A 23,839-nucleotide genomic window follows, 5' to 3' on the forward strand; every position below is an offset into this window, starting at 1 on the left:
ACCGGGTCATGCCGAGTTAGGTGGACCTGATAATTGCCCTTTCGCGGGTGCCGCTACCGGTAGATCCCCAATCCCATTTGAGCCGCATAGGGCTCAATGGGAATGGGGAGCTCGGATGCACCGGCACCGTTAATAAAGGTGCCAGTGCATCCGACGAGCTGTGCTTGCGCGTGCCGCATGGCCTGCCAGGTCAGACCTGGCAGGCTGTCAGGCAACCGCAAGCACAACTCGTACTAGGGCGGTATGGTAGCAATGGTGCCGGTAGCTTACCTGAACCGTTGTTACCGTACCGCCATAGTTGTGATGAGGCCCAGTCTGTGAATAGAATATCCATTTACATCTGCAGGCCACTTTTTCATTGTTGCCTGAGACCGTTTCATACTTCAGCCCGACCGTGTGAGCCACCCCTGCCCATTTCTTCCAATGTAAAAAAAAAGTTTGAATACCGCTGGTTTAGGCCTAGACGCAGAAAAGGCCTTCGACTGCATTGAGAGGCCATTTTTACATGCGGTATTCAATAGTATTAACCAGGGGGGCGCAGGGGGATTTTGGCGGGGGTACTTTCCCAATATTCCATACCCTCAGATAGCATTGCCACAAATGGGTTCCTTTCCCAGGGATTCGGCTTGACCAGTGGAACTGGGCAGGGATTTCCCCTCTCAACTTTGTTTACCCTGGCCCTAGGGCCGTAGCAATGAGAATTAGAATGGAGGACACAATCAAGGGGATTCCAGATCAGGATGGCAATCACGAAATTGCCTTATTTGCTGACAATGCCATTTTAAAGCTAATTGGGGCAGATGACTCGGTTCCACGATTGGTACTTCTTCTCGTGTCATTTCGTGAAGCCTCAGGGTTTAAGATAAACCTCGACAAGCGTGAAGGGCTAATTATCAATATGGATCCAGCCTCTGTAAAACAAAGTGCTCCTCTGTGCGGGGCCACAAATGCTCTAAAATAGCTTGGCATCTGCTTGACACCACATATTTCTCTTCTCTATCAGGCCAGCTACCCTGGTATGTTTACAGCGATCAGGGCCATTTAAGGATCTGGAACACAAAGGCGATTTTCTTGGTTTAGCAGGATTGACTCAATTAAAATGAATATCCTCCGATGGCTGTAGTACAATTTTCAGGCCTCTGATAAATGTCCCGCCATGGGCGCTCAGAAAGCTGCAACAGGACTTAATGGATTTCATCTGGCAAAATTCAAGACCCATGAACTCCAGAACGTACCTCTTTAGGTCTGGAGACAAAGAAGGCATCTCTCTCACAAACATTTAGTAGAAGTACTTCTCAGCCGCACAATTATGAACCATTCGAGAGTGGTTTAACACCCACACGAACAAGAGTTGGAAATGCTTGGAGGTGATTGTCGGATAGCCCCCCCCCCCCACCCAGGTATATGCCCGGACCCCCACTAGGGGACAGACCTTGTAAGAGTATGTTAGAGCGCCCAACCATCAGAACCACAATTCAGTTATGTGATAGCATTGCCGTTAGACTGGGCCTTATATCATGCCTCCCATTCACTTTAATATTAACTTCTGTCCAGCCTATGATCGAATAACTTTCTCTAAATGGAGATTGGGTGGTTGCGAGTACCTATCCCATTTGTTCTAACGGGGCCAAATTGGATCTTTTGAGTCTTGTAAGTCCACCTTTGGCGTAGATGAGAGAGCAGGTCCACTACTGGCAGTTGAGGCACTGGACACTGATAACGCATAATAAAAATGCAGTAGTTGGACGTCTCACAGAATTTGAGAGACCTATCCTTTCCCCAATTACAGTCAAAAACTAATCCCGCCTGTACACATGTCTAATTTCCCAACTAAACAAGAGCCTTCCTTCCTATGTTCAAGCCTATTATAAAGATCTTGGTTCAGAGCTCATTAAGGTTAAATGTCATAATATGTGGCGGGACCAGCGAAAATCAACCTCAAGTGTGCAATATACAGAAAAGAGCGGGATTACCTCACCCCGACAGAACAAAGCATATGGATGGGGGGATGGTGGACTGTGCTGGTTTGGGTGCTGTTGGGCGGGTACACACATGCACATATGGTGGCATTGTCCAAAGCGTATGCGATATTTGACAGAGATGGTGCATGCACTAAATCAAATGATGAAGTCATCTCTCCCGACAGATCTGACAGCTTTGCCTCTTGGGCGATCTCAGAGTGTTGCGTACTCACATACTTCAAACCACAATACCTATCCTGAGATTCATGCTTCTGGTCGCATGAATCACTATAGCGGCCCAATAGAAAACTGCGAAAACGCTCACTCAAGAGTACTGGTGGTTGCACATGTGGATCCTATCGATAAGTGAGAAAGTGACCCACATCATGCAAGATAACGTAGCAGTTTTCTTTGCAAAATGGGGTCGTTTTCTGGATTACATCAAAACGCGAAATAAGGACTTTGTGTCTCACAAGATTCAGAGGCAGGGGTCTTAGATTGTACATAGGGACACTACACCAGCCAGCGAGTGCAGAGAAGCTGGTCAGGGAGTTATCAGAAACTTGCCCTCTCCTTTCTTTGCCACCCCGCAATAAATTGGGGCACAGGTTCCTCCCAAATCTCCCAATCTGTCTCACAAGACAAATTACCCTAACAGATGAAAATTGTATAGCAATTAGAGAATCATGCCAACGGTTTCCATTGTCACAGTTTACTGTAGTGCTTATTTGTCCTTGTTTATATCTCTGCTTACTATTGTTTTTATAATATTTTGAGTTCATAAATGTGTATAGCTGAGATGGAAGCAATGAAATGTATCCAGCACTGTATTACAGGCAAAATGCTAATAAGTGTATTTAAATATAAAAAAGTATTAACTTGTGTTATTCACAATGCTTTCTTTTATCTCCGAGTATAAGAAGAAACATATATAAATGTTTCATTAGTGGAAGGCCTCTGCTGGCAAGAGAAATAGAAAATGGAATCAATTTCTTTGGTGTGCAGACATATTTGTGTTTAATTGCAATCCATGGCGTGGTCACATGGTTTTTTTAAATGATTCATTGAAAAATATGTGGTAAAAAAGCAGTTTATTATGGGCCAGGGACATGTATGATTTCTTAAGGGGTTGGGGCAAGGTATGGTTCCATAGTTGAACTGCTGTTATGGGCATACGTGCGCCACAGCCTTACTCTACCGATGGACTGATTCTTCATGGACACCTCTGTGACATTCCTTCCGAAATGCACAAAATAACTGTGCTTTCGTACCTATACAGAATTGCAGCTTTTTGATAACTGTGCTGTATTGCTACAACTGCATGTTAACAAAAGTATGGAGAAAGCCAATGTTTATCACAGAGGCGTGTGTCTTCTTTCTTTCTTTCCATGGAAACACTCGATTGTGTATACGTTTAGAACATGTTCTTCTCCAGTGGCCACAGATGTCACGAATATGGGTGTTTGCTCCATTTTGTGCCACCAAAGCAGATGTTAATTTGTCCCTGTGCAGGCCTTGCAAATTCTTAAAAATCCATCTAGACGTGCAGGGCGAGTGCCTCGTTTTACATACTCGACCTAAGAGAAATGCACTTGCCCCAAGGTGACTGGTGACGAAATATTTACCAGTGCTTTTTGTAAAATGGTGCATGTTGCATAAGCACACTTTGTATTTGCTGCAATGCTGCCAAGCATACACAGTGAAGCCTGTATTTGCCATTTACTGCAAACAAATTGTGTTTGCTGTAAATGGGGGGGGGCGAGTTTCTAACATCCCCATACGTGCCAGCAAGGTAGAGTTTCCTGTAAATGGTACTCGCCCTGCATAAAAACTACTATCCAATGCTAGTGGGCTAGTAGATATTGCAAGCCGTACTGTGTGACTGACCGTTACGACAATATGGTGAATAATGGTTCGACACAGTGATAATTGAATCCAAATGTAACTGATAATTCAGAGAGTGCAGCGCTGACCATTCCTTTACATACTTGACTCTTGCCACATTGCCTTGATGGATAAAGTAGGGTGAAAAGAGGGAATCGTCTGATATACCAATGCTCCTATTAAATACCTCATTTAAAATCCGTGGCAGAAGGATTCCAGGAGTTGATAGAATCTAGCAGAATAAAATCTGTGTATTAATATGGTTCTAATGTGAGGCTAGCATCTTGGCACAATAGAACAAGCATTGGATCTATACTTGATTGGATCCAAGTGTACACTGGGGAAGAATAGCCATGTGTCCATGGAGTTGATGGATATATCTAGGGCCTTTGTTTGTGTTAACTTTTGGGGCCCATTACAGAGTTTAGACATCCGCCGCCTCCACCACTTCTTAACATCCTACTTGAGCTTTCTGAGAACACGTCGAGAGTCTGTTCAGATCAAACTGTTGCATGACAGAAGGTGTTCTGTGACAAGCTGAAAATCAAATGAAATGGGATGCCTATAAAAGTTTAACACACGATGGAAAGGGGTATAAAACATCTTTTTACAAACATCTGACACCCAGCATGCAATGTAGAATGAGCAGTCCAATACTGAGTTCATCTTAATATGTGGAAAATGATGTTCCTGTATCGAATGACACTTTCTAAATTTTAACCATATTCTGTTGGCAAAGTGTAGCAGACACTCATTTAGTTTTCTGTGTCGGAGGAATGACCTCATCTTACAGCCTTGGGTATTTCTTACAGCCTTTATCTTTAAAAAATATAAACATTTTTCACATGGTTTGTGTCTGAAATCCTGGAAAGTTTGGACTAGCGATGTGTGCTCCATGTATTTTAACTCTTGCTGTTCAACCCTCGTATTGCTTCTATTGCTTCCAAATTCCCTCGGGTTTGGCGCGCTCTATAAATAATAATGCTAAATCAATTGCTTCTGTGCATTCGCATTTCATGGGGGGTGGGAGAAAGTATGATTAAGACATTCCTTGGTAAAGGGACTTTCATTGAAATCTATAGGATGGAGGACACGTGTCGGTACATTTGTTGGGAGAGGATTTCAGCATGCTCTAGAAGAGGCTCTCTGCTTCTGTGGGATGCAAATACATGTTTTCTTATTTAATAGAAGTGTTGCTGGTGGTGTTGGCAGTGGCTTTTTCAGTGGTGAAGGGGGACCGCAAAGAGCTGGTGACCATAAGTGCCCCAACATGTGAAAATGTGAACTTTTGTAGGCGAAATGAGTGCAAACTGTGCAAGACATCCAAACCTGATGGACCAGGAGGACCTTGAAGACCACACTTAAAAAAGTTAATTAAAGAAAAGTATCCCCGCCCCAGCAAATATGGTGGTGGTGCACGGTAAAACTTGTTATCAGTGTCCTGAACATTTTCCTGTCAGTAACCATGACATTGCCCCGCCACTCCCTGCGCCCACCACAGAATAGTGCTGTGAGTATTTGGCAGAGAGCATGTGGTGATAGCCTGATACTTTTCTACATTTGTCACTGGTTCAGAATGTTTAATTTTAAATGATTCTCATACACATATATGCACCATAGATTTGTGAAATGTTTCAAATTACTAATCCGAGAAACTGACCTGGTCTCATTTTTTCAATTTTAGTTTTCAGCTATATTTTTGAGCTTGAAAAATGGCAAGGAGCTCATCATTCAGCCAGTCACTGAGTTCCAGGCCATCCTCTCTCGCACCTCTCCGATCATCGCAAACAACACACTTTCTGCTTTTAATAACTTTTTCTAATTTGGCATGTTTTTGGGTACATTTTTATGTAATCTTTTTGTTGTCCTCCTAAAGGTTGAATTTGGAGTGCATTGCTGCTTCATTACTTTACTAAAAATGATCCTGGTGCATTAATTTACATTTGTTTTCGGTCTTGCGTGACTGTAAGTGAATCTGTTTTGAATGTGCCCTTATGTATACTTTGTATTGATTAACTGATTTGTCCCGGAGCGTTTATGTGTATTATAGCAAATCTCATAAAGGTTTCTTTGTTTTTTCAGTTTTCAATGATGGGTCGTCAAGAGAACTGGCAAGTCTTAATGGAACCATTCCTGTGCCTTACAAAGGTTGGTGTCTTATGATGTTTTATACAGTAAATAATGATTGGCTTATGCCTCCCACCACCCTAATTCTTATCTCTGGGTTCAAAAGTTGCATGTATTTTGGCAAGGAAATTGTCCAGCCAGAACAATTTTTGTTGTCTATCACTTCCAGACAAATCTTCTTATTTTTTCTTTAAAGTGTTCAGTGATGATTTAGTGCATTAAGTGAGGCAAAAACAATACCACAGAAATAGGCTTGGAGGCCGTGGATACAAAACGTTCTGCTTTCCTTCCCACTTCTCTGCCACCTTTTTTCCAGTGCTTACCACATCACAACTGGATGTGGAAAACTGCTGGAGAAAGAACAGAATTGTAGAATGGGCAGACCATAATCGAGCACTAGACTCCTGTGCCTCCCTCCCATGTCACACCTTGTCCACCAAGCCACACACAAGCATCCATGGTTTGCTTTCCTGCGGTTCCCATTCACTGCCTGACATTTTTCTGTCGATGACAGTGGGAGCAGGAATTCCACGGTGCTGTGCTGCTGCATTTCCCCCCAGTGGACTCCCTCCACCGTATCTCCTGCTCTGTCATTCGCAGGAAAGGCGGGTTAGAATCCAGGACCAGGACAGCACATCAAAACTGCTGTCATTCTGTTTTAACGTTCTCTTGAATTGATTCCCCTGCCACATACCAGTATCTTGGAGCACCCAAAGCTAGGCAATAAGTGTGACAAATGTGGCGGCAAGTACTTAGGAAGTTGATGGCAATCTCTGGTGGTGCCTGGGCATATCATGGTGACCCTCGGCAATGGCGCAAGTATCTCACCATTTACTGGCAATCTTTTGCTGAGTGTAATTTACCCAAGTAATTGATGGCGATTATTGACAGTGAAGCAACTTCATTGAAGTCCTTAGTAATGTGGCAAGCACCAGAGCATGTGGTGAAATACCCAATAGTGTGAGTACCTGGACATTTGATGGCAATCTCTGGCAATGGAGTGAGTGCTGGACATTTGATGGCAGTTCCTGTCAATGGTCTGGGTACGTGGACATTTTGATGGTTCTCCTCCGCAATGAGGAGAGTACTTGGGTCTTTGATGGCTATCCCCTACAGTTGGGGATTTGACCTGAGCGTTTTATTGTTAAATGCAACAAGGTGATTACATTGCCACTTGATGGCACTCGCACACTGCCATGAAGTGTCATCAGATGGCCAGGTAATCTAGGAATGGCGTTAGTACCTGGGAGTTTTATGGAAATATTTGGCAATGAGATGTGTTCCTGAATAAAAGCAATCCATGTCATGGACATTTGGGAGTGCATGTGCTTTACATGGCTTCCCCAGTAGTGTTGTGAACACCTGAGCATTGCATGGAAATGCCTGCCAAAATTGCATGTCTTCCACAAGGCGAAGGTAAATTGAAAAAAAAATTGCATCATCCAACAAAATTAGGCTCTCATTGGTTCCTGAACCAACAAACTCCATGTTTGAAAGTAAACTTGCTGCAAGGATTTCCCGATGGTCGAAACAAACCTGCAAACCATGCCATGGATCCTCGTAATTCAAACTGGGCATTTACGGAGAAATGCTTTTCAGCAGACTCCATAATCCCAAAGGACTCCATAATCCCAAAGGTCTTTGAGCCATGCCAGATGAGGCCTCCTGTGGAGGAGGGGTTAAGTTCAGAGCTGCGTGTGGACCAGGTGGAGGCAGGGGGATTGCATGACTACTTTGAACGCCTGAGTCCGGTGAGCTAGTGCCAGGGGTTGAGGAGTCTCTCAATGTTTATCAACAAAGCCCTTGAAGCTTCTGCTAACGGACATTCTGAAATACCTGCCAATGATGCATTTAACTTTGGCTGTAATTCAGGCCAGTGCTAAAGAAATGTGGTCTATTCCATTAGTGAACGCTGCTGGGGGCTGGTTTCACAGCATACTGAGGGGCAAGACATTCGACATCTAGAGCAGACGAAGCTGGTGGCACTAATTAAAAAAAAAAAAAAAAAACATGCTATGGAGTGTACATGCATCCCACAGAAGACAAGTGCCACAAATTAAATAGTATGAATATTAGGCCTGCTACTACAATGGCTGTGCCTAAGGTGAACCTTGCAAGAAATAATTCTCAATTAGGAACGTCCCTTTGGAGATCCAGAGGTGAGCAAGTGTGCTTTGCACCAAAGGAGTTTCCTAACCAGGATGTGCTTCATCTCCTCCTTGCTTGTACCCTTTCTGGTGATTCGAGCAAATGTCCCTCTTGCCCGCAGAGACCAAGGCTCCTGGAATGCTAATACAGACATATTGCAGTTGGATTAAGAATATGCGAAGCTTCAAAGATTTTACATTATTTAGTATTGGTGTAGGTAGCAGGTGAAGTAGGTGCAAATATAAGAGGCTTTGTGGTCCTGAATGTCAATGATAAGAATGTGGTAGCAAAGATATTGAATCATCAATCAACCTTTCTGCCAAGTGGCTGGTTCAGATATAAAAGTATTAAACCGGGGTGAACATTTCAAGTTGCAAGCTACTAGCCAGCCATAAGTCACGCACCACCTACACACAACACACCATTTCTTACTTGTCAAGTCAATTATTGCTGGCTAGTGGTGAGTAAAAATGTTGCACCCTGGTTTTAGCCCCCTGCCAGTGAGGTACTTTTACCTGCCAGGTTCAGGGGGGGGGGCGGCCTCATCAGTTTCTTCTATGCGGCATGCCCTGAAGTTTGATCTCCTGTAGTAATCCAGCTAGCGCTCCTGGCTTGAGACTGAGGGACCACTTTGATATCCCGGTTTCAAATCGATTCGCTGCCTTAGCCGAAGGCTATTATCTAGATTGGCTCGACTGACTGTGAAAGTGGCATATGCAGAGCCCCTTTAAAAGTAGTGAAAACCACAGCTGTTCAAACAGAATTAAATCAATTTCTAGTTGACAATTCAGCAGGCCTTGCATGTAGGCTGAAAGATGAGGAATGGAAGAAATTGTTGGACAGATGCAAGTGATGTGTCTTCAGAAAAGAGGAAACCTGGTTGATGTAGCAACTGCAGTGGCTGTTTTTTTTTTTCCAAGGCTGCTTTCAACGGATCCTAGGGTCTTGCAAGCAGAGGCTTCCTGATATGGTTCTCATCAGATCTTAATGTCAAAGTGGATGATAGGGGCATTGACTCTGGTCACGGTGGTGAAATAGGAATGGACCAGTACCTATTTTATTTATGTATTTCTTTTTTATTTTCTTTGTGAGTAGGCAATTGCAGCTTTTGAGGAGTTTCATACCTTAGTGGAAGTACTTCTCTAATAGTGTGCAGTCTGAAATCTTGGTCCGAACATCCTGCAGGGATGCAGGAGTTAGAGCGGGAAGATGAGACCTAGGAAATTTCAGAGCTCCAAGCCTGGTTCACAAATATCCTAGTCCTTGTAGACTATCTACATTTTGGATGTGTGTGCCTATAATACCCTGCTAAGAGGTGGGTGAGGGCTGTTATTCCAGTCAAGCCAACCTTTCATACCCTACAGAAATGGTACTATTGATTATGCCTTAGTGGATCTGGCTGCTTGACTGAAGGTGCCTCGAGAGCGACCACAATCCCCTCCTAATTTTCTTTGACAACCAAGGAGTAGGTGGCCTGGCACTGGCTGAGGAACAGTCTGGTCGATGTACAGTTGTCTGTCAATACTAGCAAACGTAAATTAGGTGGTTGAATTTGGATTCAAATTTTGGATGGTTCCCACCTTTTATTTCAATCCACTGTCAACACTGCAAAGGTTATTTTTGTTGCAACTCTGCCAACCCCTCTGTCTACAAGAAGTGATGTGACATGGTACATTCCTGTGACTATACCGTCCCAGGCCAGATATATAAGGAAGCATGCATGGGTTGACAGAGTGTAAGGAGGCTAAAGCACACTTGTTTAAGGCTTTGAATAGCACACAGCGCAAAGATAAAGTTGCATGGCAATTCTTACAGTGCAATCACAAGGCGAAAAAAAATAGAGGATGACAAAATGATGTGGGATGCCTTCAAAAATGCTAATACCTCTAAAGATTGTCTGATCTTCTGGCGGTTAGTGATCTGTGGTACACTATAGATGTTCAAGATCGACATACTGTACAATAGTGGAGACTCCATGGCGATACCACTTTAACAAGGAGCAGAAAAGCGGTGGTGTGGATTCCTCCAAAAGTGCAGCACCTTGGACTTAAAAAGGGGGCGGCAGAATGCGGTGCCTGGTGGATGTTATAGAGCAGTATGTTGGTAGTGACAGAAAGGGGATTTCGGAGTGGGGGATAGGATGGACTTTCCAGTAACACTGCAGTCTCGAATTTGCAGTCTCGCTGGCCCCTGTCTAGGTAATAATCCTCAATCTGAGGCCCAGCTGGGTATCTCTCATTCCTCCCGACACAAGGAGTACCTGCATATGGCAAAGCCTTTCAGAATGAAGATATTCTACTTTAAATTCAAATTGGTTATTCTTTTCATTGATGCTTATACAGCAAACTCGAAGAAGGGTAATTCTGATACCTGTACTTACTGCAACGAGGTTAAGCAAGATCAAAGTCCTCTATTCTTGTTTTCCCTTTGTTAGATCCGCGAGACCTGCCTAGCTTTTAACATTGCTAAGAACCTCCGAGGTCTGAATACCTGTCATGATGGTCATGGGCAGAGATGGTAAAACCTGATTAGGCAAAAACAAATGTTACCATGCAGAATCCCAAATTGTTGTTTTTGCCAATACTTTTTTCAATTCTATTTTGAAAAAAAGTACATTTATTGATATTCTATTTGGTATAGCATAATCCCCAGGACTTCCCCACCCAACACAAAACCAGTGGAAAAGTTCATGGGAATGGGTGGACAGCCAAATACCCAGGATGCAGAGTTCTCACACACAGTCTGTTTGTAGCAGCAAGTTGGATGTGTACTTCACATCCATGGCGCTGTGTTCTAAGAAACCTAACATGCACCTGCTTTTTACTTACTGTTGTACGTGCTGTTGGAGAATTCACACAGCAGTGAAAGGGGTGTGTGTTTTAATTTTCATGCTGCTGCTATTTATTGTTCTACTTTTGTGCTACAGTTCATAATTTTTAATAGTGGAAACTTCCATTTTAGTTTGGGCTATTAGATGTTGCTTGCGACACCTATAAATCCCACTATTGCATTCAGATTCATGTACAGCTCTGGAGGCAAGGCATACAGCGAGGGACTCTGAGGAATGACATTGTAGGAGAGGCACACAGTCGTTTGGTTATAAGCCCACCCATTGCCTGCCCATAGCCATGTTAATCCCTATGGCGATTTCCACCCATTCCTGCCTCTCTCCGCCCAAAAACTCCTCATGGGAACTCTGAGTGTGTTTTCTTCTGTCCTGGCAACACGTCATGCCCTCATATTATGGCAAACCTTTCATTCCTAGTAAGAAACGGTGCTACCATCTTACATGCTCTGTTTTCCATTGCGTTAATACAATTCATATTGCTCATGATAACTGCTTTTATTATGAAAGGAAACAATCGCATGTAATTTATAACTGGCATGACATTTGAAATAAATGTAGTCACACATTGGGTTAGTACTTAAAATAGCATCATAAACTGGATCAGAAATAGGCTGGTTTGACTTGTAAAACATTTTTAGTTGAAACTTGACGCCCATCTCCCCTTTTAATGAACAAACTCTCACTGACATTCAAGCGTAGCTGCCATCGACTTTTGATCCATCCTCTTCCTTACTCAGATGCTAAACCCTGATTGGCTGGTGCCTGCTCCCACCCCGCCCCTTGCAGCCATCTCTGTTATGTTGTTTGGGAGTGCGCGTGGGAGGCTGATGGGAGGGATAAAGGCGTTTAAGCAGCGGACTCGCAGTGCAGGTACTCAATGCTGCTATGGTGATATTGTAAAGAAGCATTTGGGGAAAAAAAAGACCCCAATATATAAAATGCCACAACTAAGAGATAAACATGTTAATATCCTGTGTCTCCAGGTGGACCCCTCGAGCCCGCCCTCGAGAATAGGTCTCTCACCCTCAACTCAAAATCGTTTCCCGGCCATACCCCCTTTACCAACTAGCCATCTCTTGGGCTGTTGGATACATCTGCTTGGTATAGTGAGTGGAGAGGTCGAACAGAGGGTTACATTAGATGTAATCAGGAAGAGTACCTTATCTGCATAACGCAACCGAAGGGAACAATAAATAAAATTAAAAGCTCTGGATATGCACACCTTGTTGGTGGTTGTGATCTGGGCGAGGGGGTGTGGTGTAGGACCCTCCCAAGTGTGTTGCACCTTGAAGGGGATGTGTCCCTCCCCTGTGTATTGCCCTTTTAACATGGGCCATGACTGCAAGTCTGCTTTCCCGAGGCTTTCTGCTGGGTTCATCAAGAGGAGGATCGACTCCAGCTACCCTTTTCAAATACTGCAAGCGGCCGCAAAGCGGACTGCGGAGTGAGTCGTTGAGTGATTGCAGACGTTAGCAGACCACTATCTGCTTTGTGGAGTCTGCTTTCCCGAGTCTTTCTACTGGGTTCACCAAGAGGCGGATCGACTCCAGCTACCCTTTTCAAATACTGCAAGCGCTGGCGGAGTGAGTCGTTGAGTGATTGCAGACTGTGGCATGCAGCAAGCTCTACGTAATAAAAGAGAACATCAATGGCTACTCGAGAAGCGAGAGAACAGCGAAAGGGACAGGGCCCTAAGGACTCTATAGCATGCTCTCCAAAAAAGACTTCCCTGCCAGCTTTGCCACTGCCATTATCAAGTAAGAGGCTTTCAATGGACTGAATGATCACTCGAATAGAGTGCAAGGATCTGGATGCCAAACGACTCGCAGGAGATGGCGGAGTAGGTGAGGCGGCGGGGTAACTGAAGGACGTCAGCCCAGGTAAGAGTTTGTCTGCATCCCGTCCCTCGCTACAACCCCCAGAATCGCCTTGTAGTGGTGCAAGAGGATCTAACGAGCACAAACTTAACAAACTCGTGCTACGCCCTCCCAAAGAAGTGATCATTTTCAAAACTAACATTAAGAAACGCACCGCCAAACTCACTGTGACGAAGCTGCTCCCCGAGAATAATACACCAGTGAAAGGAATGATGGGAGGTAGCTTGCTGGCTACGAGGGGGCGGGTGGGCGAGGTCGGAGAGAAGTGCGAGGAGGGGAGTCCTCCAGGGTTGTTGAGATGCACAGAGTTAAGAACTTTGGCTGAGGACCCCTCATCATGCTGTCCTAAAACAATAACGACCCTGCTACCTGCTTACACAGCGGACTAGAGACGCAGGCAGGGGGTTCATTTTCAGTGACCAAGATTACTCGGTGTGAAATTCACAATTTCAACAGCATGGTGCAGCTCGCAGAAACTGCAACAGATCACTTAGTTTGCGTCAGGAGCATAAATACAACTACCAGGTTCAGGGAATGTGGTTGGGCCCCAAAGCAGGCCGAAACCAGAGAACCCCTGTCTAAAAGTGCAATATGGACATCCACCCGATTACAGACTGAAGACCTGAGGAGCCCAGGGGGAGGGCCAGCTACCCCCCCCCCCTTTGACAAAGTCACCGACTAGACATGGAAGCAACGGATCAAAAGACCTAGAGGACTGAAATTTGGAAGAACTGCCCACCGCTAATTCGGAAGAAGCTGCTGCGTTCCCCTCATTAAAGCTAAAAGCTTGCAAAGTACCACCGGAGGGGGAAATACTACTGGGTACCCAGGAAAACGTATCCCTGAAATCCACCTCCTTACAGGTAGAGCTTGGGGCAGCAGCGTGCCACGAAAATGAAACCATCACAGGAAAGTGAAAAATTACCTGCAAACTCCAGGATGAAACAAAATTTGCAGCAGAAAGGGAGGCGATTTAACAGAGGCAAAATCGTAAGGACATTTTCCATGAGAGGTAAAGCACCCAAAAAAAAAGTGGGGCCCATGAAACCGAAAATCAAGCTAATAAACGTGGACATGCTTTAAAACCTTAAAAAGGAGAGCCTGTGTAACAGATCCTTCAGTAGCCGAAATATCCGATGTGGATATGCTGGAAAGCTTGAATCTTACTGAGGACTGTTCCTTAGGCCCTGATGAAAACAAGTCCCTCTCAAGTAAAGGAACAGCAAGAAAATTGAAAGAGAAAGCCCTCTTGCCTCTTAGATGGCACTTCCGACAAGCACTGAATCCCAGTTTACCTCCAGACCGGGATCAAGGGAATCCAACAACGGCAAACTCCAACTTAACGACACATCAGGAGGGAGGTCATTCTAATGCAAATATGATGAGGGATGCTCACACGGTGCCACAAGAAAACCGCCTGTACGAACTTGATAAAAGAGAGACTGATACTGCCCTGGTTGGCCTTCCACGGGGGAATGGTTGTTTTACCTGAGCCCCGGGAATCGGAATGTTTCAGTGGGGACGCAGGTAGAGGAGCAAGCCAAACCAACAAATGCGACGCAAAATAACTCTGGCTGGAACGACACAGCAGTGACAGACATATCCTTTGCTCCACTATGTACCCTGATCCACACCAGAAGATTGAGTGAGTTCCAACATAATATGACAAAAGATACTCGCCAAAAAAAGCCAGACTTGCTTACCATCATGTCCACGGTCACGATCGCGCTTGCCCCATTTAGCAAGCTCTACGAGGCACTAAATGACACCTTGGGTGATCAAACTTCCCTCATAGCCATGATGCACACAAAGTTGAACTTTCTGGAGGGCTTCATCATGGCCAACGAGTGGAGTGACACGAGGCTAAATGAGGTGCCTTTACATCAGGAAGAAACCAGCAATTGGAAACTGTCTTATCCAGCAAAAGATCAACCTCCGAAGCAGACAATCTCAATAAGCACCCAAACGAGAGGAGGGTAAATGCGACGTGAAAGAAGCCCCACCATCCAAGGAACATCAAGATCCAAAACAGAGGCTTTCTGAAGAAGTGGCCACTGGAGATCCAATAACTGAGATAATTACTTTAATCGACGAAGGGAAACCTAACAAGCAGGTTCCCCCTTGTCCCTCAAGATTCTGCGGCCCGGTTATCAAACAAGGAAACCCATTCTGTTATAAAATCTACAGCCAAGAGGACAGACAATGCAGAATCGAAATCCAGCTTCACCTATGGGATATTTAAACAGCAGAAACCCCAAGGGCAGAAATTACCAGCTACTCGCCCCCGTAAAGTCATTCTACGGTCAACTTAACGTTTAATTAAGACCCAAGGTCGTGAAACGGAGAGTCCACCAAACAAAATGCTAGAAGACTTATCAGAAACAACTAAGAAAAGGCGTTACAAAAACGACCCTGAGGCGCCAGGGGACTACTACTAAAACTCACACCCCACCACAGATGGAACGGTCGGCTCACCCGACAAACAACTTGAGTGGAGTACCTATACGATCGAAGAATCCGTCGGATATAAATCTGGCTTCGAGACAAAAGAGAAAAGTAGTCTCTTTAGATGATAAAATCGTACGATGGGAACCAAGTAATAAAGGACTAATACATGAACCACCGTCTCCTCTCATCATAACACTACAAACCAACCGAGATAAAAGAAACCGGTGGAAAGATGAACATGAAGCAGCATCGGGGAAAAAAAGAGAAAACGGAAAAAAAGGAATTGATCTCGAAATCTAGGGTTAAAACGAGAGATATCATTGATCGAAGTAAAGATAGAGGTGGGAGCAGGAACCAACGGGGAAGAGCACCACCTAAAAATGAACATGATGATTCGCCACCAGCAACAAGACGAAAGTAGTCGTCAAATTGGACCAAAAGAGTGGAGGAAAGCAGTGAAGTACGAATATCTGGTGAAGTAAAACATCAACCGACGCCCTCTAGGAAAATTAACAGCCCCCGCATCTTCAAATTAAAACGTATAGGCTATCAAGGTGACGATCTGACTCTAAATATTTTCAGTATAGTGGTCCTATTCAGACACATTCCAAGATTGCGACAAATTCAGAATGTGGACCTATGGATGGTGCAACCATGCAGCTTGGGGCTTAGACTGCTCCTACTTGCATATCGCCTCTAAAGTCAATGAGCACCTACTAATTAAAGAGTCAGAAAGCCTCCTAGTGTTGAGGTATACTTTGACGGAAGTCTCTTCCACCAAGGGCAAAACACATGGAGAAAATGCAACCATCACGCAGAGAAATCGAGAGATTCAAAAAACGGAAGACTAGACTTCCCCAGAGCAAAAAACTCCCAAAGTGGACTTCTAGAAAGAAAACGATACAACATAGCACCAAGAGCCAGTGAGACTGAACATACACACACGAAACACACGAGTAGGTCTGATTGGCATCAAGATTACAAAAAGGAACATAAACGTATTGTGCATAGGGAAGTATACTCGGAAACAAGACGAGACCCCAAACATAGACCAACAGGCCCACGGGGAACATCACAGAGTACATCAGACCTGAACTCGTCCCACTCCAATGGCAACCGATCACTTTTGAGAGGGAGCAAAAGGGGCTTTGACACAGCTCCAGAAAATTGGATATGGGCAAAGGTTCCCCAAGCAACCCATCCGAAAAACTAGCCACTACCCCCGGGAGCAATCGGAAATAAATAAGACCGTGGCAGTATCCCGTTCACTGAGGACAATAAATAGGAAAAACATTATTACGGGATGCTGGAACACCCGAGGCTTCGACCACCTGACGGGGAAAAGTGACGTTAACTTGGGACTTTACGACATACTGTGTCTGCAAGAGATGTGGTTGACAACCAAACCTCAACTGGATGGTTATGAGCTAATATTCACACCTGCTAAAAAGGGAGTAATGGGCCGTCCCTCTGCAGACCTCTTGACTGCAATTCGATCTGGCTCTGGACTTGATCTTCACGAAGTGACACATTCTTCATATCTGATGCAGGCCTCCATATTAAAATGGAAGCGATTCGATGAACAAACAGATAAGAAGATGATGGAAAAGATTCTACTAATGGAAAGAGACTACTGGAAAGTTTAATGGAAGCCCGTGACGTGCATAATTTACATTGGATAAGAACAAAAATCAACTTGAAAACACTGTCATGGCAAAGAGGAGAACAGGGAACAATTGACCATGTGTACGTATCCAAAGAGCTCTTGGCGCAGATAAACTGTTTCAAAATTGATCGAAAACAAAACGCTGATCACAACATCCTAATTACATCCTGGATTGACCCCCAAGTCCTGCAACTTTGTACAATTCCCGATGTAGTACCAGGGACAGGAGGCACTCGCTTGAAAATAACCGAGAGAGCACTGGAGCAAATAGCAAACCAGTATAAAAGAACATACATTAAAGAAGGCAACCTAGATTACACTCCTTTATTAACAAGATACACTTTGACAAATTATACAAGCAAAAGGTCATCGACAAAGTTTACACACAGTTAAAATCCGGAGTTGGTTAGGAAAAGACAAACAGTTCGTCGACTAAAAGCATTAAAAGAAAAAAGTCTGACTGAGGAGAACAAAGTGAGGAGGATAAGAGCCCAAAGAGAATATAGGAACTGGCTTATCCAGCATCGTCACAATCTTTACCAACAAGACTCAGAGAAAATGTTGTGTGCAATGTGTGGCGTGCAATGTGTGGCAACAAAACTAAGAGTTCTGGAGCATGATTAAAGGCACATCAAAAACAACTAACGACCAACTACAAAACAATATAGGTGAAGCCCAATGGATAACCCACTTTTCTCGCTTTATATGCATTGCCAACATCAGAAAAAGCACCATCTGAACAAACCCGAGTGCAGTGCTAGCAGACACAGCCGAGTTGGAACATCCCCTGTGATGAGACAATCCTGGGCAAGTTTAAGAAAGTAAATAACTCCAGGGCACCCGGACCCAATGAGATATGCAAATTGGAATTGAAAAAACATCCTGAACTGATCCGCACCTAGTGATCTTTATTCATGATCGTCCTTCTATAATTTACAGAAGAGCGAGAACACTCCGCAGAAGCCTAAGCCCATCATTACTACCTGAGAATACAAAACAAAAAGTTCAGACCTGGATAGATGACCCAAGACCAGGTTTTAGAAAATGTGGCACGTGCACCATGTGCAGATATGCAACAACCAGTACAGACACCTACAGAGACTTAAATGGTATTCAAATAAAAATAAAGGAACAAATTAATTGCCATACCAAGTATGTGGTCTATGCAATTATATGTATTTCTAAACAAACTTACATTGGTAGCACAATCAGAGAGCTACGGACAAGAATCAGGGAGCACCTCTCAACAATCGGCAGTCAAGATAAGAACTTACCTCTGGCAGACCATTGGCAGAAAGCTCATCAATTGCAAGACAAAAGAGACATCAGATTCATAGGTTTAAAGAGTATCATTGGGACCGAGGGGCGGCAACCAAGAACTGCTCCTACGCCGTGAAGAGGCCAAATATGTCATTTCAGAAGTGTAGACTCTGGTCTTAACACGGACAATGAGATGGCATACTTTCTGTAATATTTACTGTAATGATTTGGCCATCTACACAAGAGATATAGTTAGGGACTAGCACATAATGCCATACATGTAGTACAATGACATGGACCTCTTTACCAAGCAATATGGAAATGTTATGTAACTTACAAGGTCTATTACATATGAGTTGCGGGTGATTCCAAGCATCCTTAGAAATGTTACCTTTACAGGACTACGATTCCCACAATACACTGCTTTGGAATCACATGATACGAATGGGCATCCTTATTACCAGACCCCATGTTTAATCTTCTCACTATAACTAGGATTTATATGTTAACCAACATTTCTATCCTCTACACATGAGATACAGACAGGGACTAGCACATAATGCTATACATATACAATAATTGCACAAATGACATGAACTCCCTCATCTAACAATATGAATAAGTTGTGCACCTTGCCAGGGTTATCACATATGATTTTTAGGCAATTCCAAGCCTCCTTAGAAACGCTACCTACGCAGGACCACGATTCCCACAATACGCTGTTTTGGGATCACATGAGATGAACTGGCACTTTTATTATCAGACCCCATCTTTAGCCCTTCTATTACAATGAGGCTTTATATGTTAACCAACATTTCTTTTTCCAAAATATTTTGGACTTAAGGACATTTAGAAACCTTTTTTGACATCTCAGATAGCAGCCAAAACGGAATCTGAGCAAACTTTGCCCCTACCATTTTCCTTACATTTCCAGGTAATCGACGATCTGTTAGGCACATTTATTCCTTTCTAGTGGCTGTCCACTATCAGGACGTACAACGCCCAGGCGTTTTTATTTCTCTTTTCCTATTCTAAAACAACGCCCAAGCACCTTCCAACATGGCCGACACTAATGTATACACTTACAGACAGTCCCAATTGACACAAACAAGGGACCAAGTTACCAGGAAAACCATTCCATTACATGACGACAAGCAGGGATCACTTCGCCACGACGCAGGACGCGGAAACGACATTTTCAGGTAAACCCTGAGGTCTATGGTAGCCCACCCACCCTCGTATCCAATCGCATCTAGATGCATTAATTGCAATATATGGATGCACGGTCGTGTTAATACAGTAGCGCTCTTGCCACTTATGGCAGTTCACATTGAAATAACTGTTTAAAACATTGTTTACACACAAGTGCCAATTAATGACTTGTTTAGATGCCCAAGTGCAATTTAGCATGCTCAAACTGTGCACCTCAATAAGAACTTCGAATGGATTCAAAAATGCATTTTCATTTACATGGAGACAAAGGCAGTCAGTAGTAACGCACTTGGCAGTTCATGGCTTTTAACATTCAAAGAAGTGCTTAAAATATTCATACACATGAGTACTAAACAATGACTCTTTGATACCTAAGTGCAATGTAGCTTGCACAGTAATGGTGTATCTCGACAAGAACCCTGAATGGATTTAAAAATGCATTTTCACTTATATAGAGCCAAGGGCAGCGCGAGCTTTGCCCCCTGACACAAGAAGATCAGGATCTTTAGGTCTGAACTGAAACTGAACGTAATGACCAGACTTGGTATAACTAATGATACAAACCGCCACTGTTTTTCCTCCCTCCCCCATCCTTCGGCCTCGCAGTTGGGATTGATCCCAGTTATTACATCTTCAGTAATGGTTACAAGAAACAATGCTGGGTAAGAAAGGGCCCTTTACCTTACTGCACATTTAGCACAAAATGGATTCATCACAACCACTCACTAATTTTTCATTTTTTGTATATCTCGGATTTTCTCTACCCCTATTCATCCTCCCCTACCCCCCCTTTCTCTCTGTCATTTTTTAACTCTAATGGAAATGCATATGGGTAATATGTCAATTGCTGAACTTTTCTTTTCTATGTTATGGCTGACTGCACTTTTCTCTTGACTTTCCCATTTTTGATCTTTGCAATGTGACATGGAATATGATGTTTTTTGAATGCATACTTACCATTTTCACTTATGATTCATTGCATCGAGATATGCCCTGATTTGAGAAAGGCACCTTGCCGAAACACGTGTAATCTATAGGGCACTTTTATGAAATCTTCCTATCGCATAACCCTGCCTGGATTCAGACTTATTTTCTTTTGGCGCAGTAATATGGTGCTGTCACAGCAGCTTGTTTTTTTAGTTGTCCAGAAGGTTACCCTGTTCCAAGAAATTAGGCTGGCCTTCTGAACCTCTGCCCACCAGGTCAGAGTTCAGAAATCCATCTTAACATCATCCTGTGTTCCTTACTGTGTTAGCCCCCGTGGCTTTCCTGATGTAATAGAAATATTGCAAGCGCAATGCTTGTCCTCGCTCTCTCAAAACAGACTTCACTATATAAACACGAGTACACATTTGCGATCACGTTTTCCTACAACCTATTCTTCGAATGGATTGTCCTCCCATGTATTTGTCGTCTTAGGATATTAGATCTCTCCAGCTTCGCTGCTTCGCAAAGAATTTTCTCAACAGAGGGTGCTGTATGCGGTGTTATTGCGTCAATGTCCCTCGAGGGCCTCAGTCGATCGTCATCAGCATAAATTGCGCATGCAGCGCCCGTTGGCTTCAGTACAGTTTTTCAGAGCTTACGCTTCGAGTTTAACAGCACGCTTACGTTTTTCGCAAAAGATAAATGTCTTCTTCGACTCCTTCGACACCGAAGTCCGGTTTTAAAAAATGCCATGACTGCAGATCGAAGATTTAAATTACGGATCCTCACCGTGTCTGCCTGTGGTGTTTGGCCTCCGGGCACCGTACGGACGACTGTGGGTCCTGTCATGCCATGACAGAGAAAGCTCTCGTGGAACGTAGAGGTAAACTGGCGGTGGGGAGGTTGGCTTCGCAGTCTTCTTTGAAGTGAGAGAAAGTCTGGCGAGTCCAGGGGGGCGCTAGTGAGCCCGACCAAGATGGCCGCAGGCCCGTGAAGCTCTCCAGCACATCCCCTATCCGGAATGCTATCCAGCAGTCTCTGCGGAGGCTCTCCTGTTTTATTTTGGCGGCACTAAAAGCTGCATTGAGTCGGGCTTCCGTGAGGATCGGTTAAGTGCAGCGGTGAGGCCGGCGGGGCATTGAACGGACGGTGTGAGGCTGTGGAGAGTGCCTGCTCCAGAGGAAGGTGGGGGAGGTGCAGGCCTGCGGAGGAGCTGTAGGTGGTGAGTGGAGCGCAGTAACCCCTCCCCCCCCCCGCCCGCTGCCCAACCGCCCGGACGTCGGTGGCTCGGGGGACAAGATCTGCCGGGCATCCGTTTTGGCGGAGGAGCAGACGAGGGAGAAGAACGTTGGCTCGGTCGGGGCCGGCGGCCCGCTTGTGTATTGTGAGCCTTGAGGTCGGCAGTGGAGCGGCGGCAGCGCATTGGCTGGGGCTGGGGCTGCGGGCGGCCGCAAAGAGGTGAGCGGGGGGCCGGTGGTGATTTCCCCCACCCCCCGGTGGTGGCCCTGTGCGCCGAGGGGGGGTTGCTTACCGGCGGTGGTGGGAGTCTCGGGGCGGGTGGGGCGACACTGCCTGTCTGGCCCTGGGGCGCTGGCCCTCCCCTGCTGCGTGGCTGCCAGCCCCAACGAATAACGGCAGTGGAGAGCCAGCTTTCTCACAGACAGCGGGCGGCGCTTTCTACAGCGGCGGCCCATACGCCGTAAGGACTCTGGTGGATTGAGTGGCTACATGCACCAGCAGACCCGTAAATGGAGGGTTTGGAGGCTGGTCCTGTGTGAAGGGACAGGGGCACTGTGAGGCGATCTTGTTGGACCCACCGGCTCCCAGGAGGACCTACACTGTGGGGGTATTTGGTATCTGCCCTGAGGACGGTGTTGTGCACCCGCTGGATTCTTACGAGACCTGCTTGAATAGTGCTGCACAGTGCTGCTGGGTGCCTCAAGCTGTCTTTTCCATGGTTGGCCTGCTGAAGGCCCTCTTATTTGCGCACACAGCGGGGGGACCATACGGCCCACTCACGAAACGCTCTCTAAGCTGATGTTTGTTCGCTAATATTCTCCTCTCCATACCTTTTTGAATCTTGACAACTTGGCTACTGGTGGGCTTGGGACTATAAGGGATCTGCGGTGCAGTGCAGGGCTGAATGCGGTGGCAGTTGTGATGCTGTGCTGCTAGACGGAGAGGTCCCAGCCGGATGGTGTGGAGTTGGGCAAGACTTTGTCGAGAATAATCTATGGTCATTCTTCTCTGAGAGAGACGGGTTCTGGGGGTTCTTGGTGATTGTTCCCCTTCCCGGTACAGGACTCTTACTGGGCCCCGGGCCCCTGGTTCAGGGGACGGAAACGCCAGTGGCCTTGGCCATTGCACCCTGCATAGCACTGCTGCGCCCCGGTTTCAATACCAGCCATGACCAAGCTGGGGAAAGGGGTTAAACAGCAGTCCAAATTGAATTTTGAGATGCCTACACAGGCCATGAGTGGTAGTTCAGCAGGAGAGATCGTACAGACGTCGGGCATAGGGCCCGAACCGGATCCGGTGGCTGCCTTTCAGGACATTAAGGCTATGTTACTACAGCTACAGTCCGGGATACAATCTTTGGATGGCAAGCGGGATACCCTGACTTGCAAAGTGGACCACATGCAGGTCAGGTTGGATAAGCATGGAGAGAGGCTGAATGAGGCGGAGGGGCACCTATCGGGGGTGGAGGGTGTTGCAGCTTCGGTCTCTGGGGGAAATGTCGGAAGTCAGGAAAGCCCTGAGAGAGCTCCGGGAGAAGCAGGACGATCTTGAATCAAGATCCCGCCGGAATAATATACGGTTTGTCGGCTTGTCTGAGGCGACAGGTCAGAGAGACATGGAAGCACTGGTAGAGGAAATCCTGCGGGAAACCTTGGGCTCAGATGGCTTCTCCCCGCTCTGTGTTGTGGAGAGGGCACATAGGATCCCGAGCGGCCGAAGACCGATCCCGGGAGCTCCACCTCGACCGCTGATTGCCCGACTATTGAACTATAGAGAGAGGGATGTGGCACTCCGGAAAGCTAGAGAGAAGGGTACTTTGTCTTATAAGGGGGATGTGATTAAGTTTTTCCCAGACTTTTCTGATAAAGTGCAGGCTGCCAGGAAATCCTTTATGGAAGTTAAGAAAGGGCTGAGGGACAAAGGCCTGCAGTATGCGATGTTATTCCCTGCCAAGCTATGGGTAGTTCATGAAGGGAAGTCATTGTTTTTTCAGTCTCCGGAGGAGGCCTCCTCTTGTCTTGACATGTTGCCGAGGTCTCCTGGGTCACGGAGGGCGGAGGCCTGACATCCTTTAGCATGGAAGAAACTTGGTGGTGTCACTGCCGCTTTAAACAGTTCATGTTGGTTCCAAGAGCAGAGACACCTATCCTGTGGGGGTGCGAAGGAGGGTTTGGCTCGTAGTTGCCCCCTGAGCGCAAGCGGTTTATGAATGTGTTGACGGATGTTGGGGTGCTGGAAAGTT

At 45.4% G+C, this 23,839-nt stretch overlaps 1 protein-coding gene across 1 annotated transcript in view; it reads left to right on the forward strand.

Annotated features, from left to right (window-relative positions):
- TSG101 (tumor susceptibility 101) overlaps positions 1-23,839 on the forward strand; it is a 586,297-nt gene that overhangs the window by 94,520 nt on the left and 467,938 nt on the right. Inside the window, exon 3 of the mRNA XM_069623783.1 lies at positions 5,928-5,993. Coding sequence (XP_069479884.1) covers positions 5,928-5,993 — 66 coding nt within the window. The remainder of the gene's footprint in view (positions 1-5,927; positions 5,994-23,839) is intronic.

Source organism: Ambystoma mexicanum, chromosome 11 (genome assembly GCF_040938575.1).
Source record: "Ambystoma mexicanum isolate Mex_15411 chromosome 11, UKY_AmexF1_1, whole genome shotgun sequence".
In the NCBI taxonomy this organism is placed as follows: Eukaryota; Metazoa; Chordata; class Amphibia; order Caudata; family Ambystomatidae; genus Ambystoma; species Ambystoma mexicanum.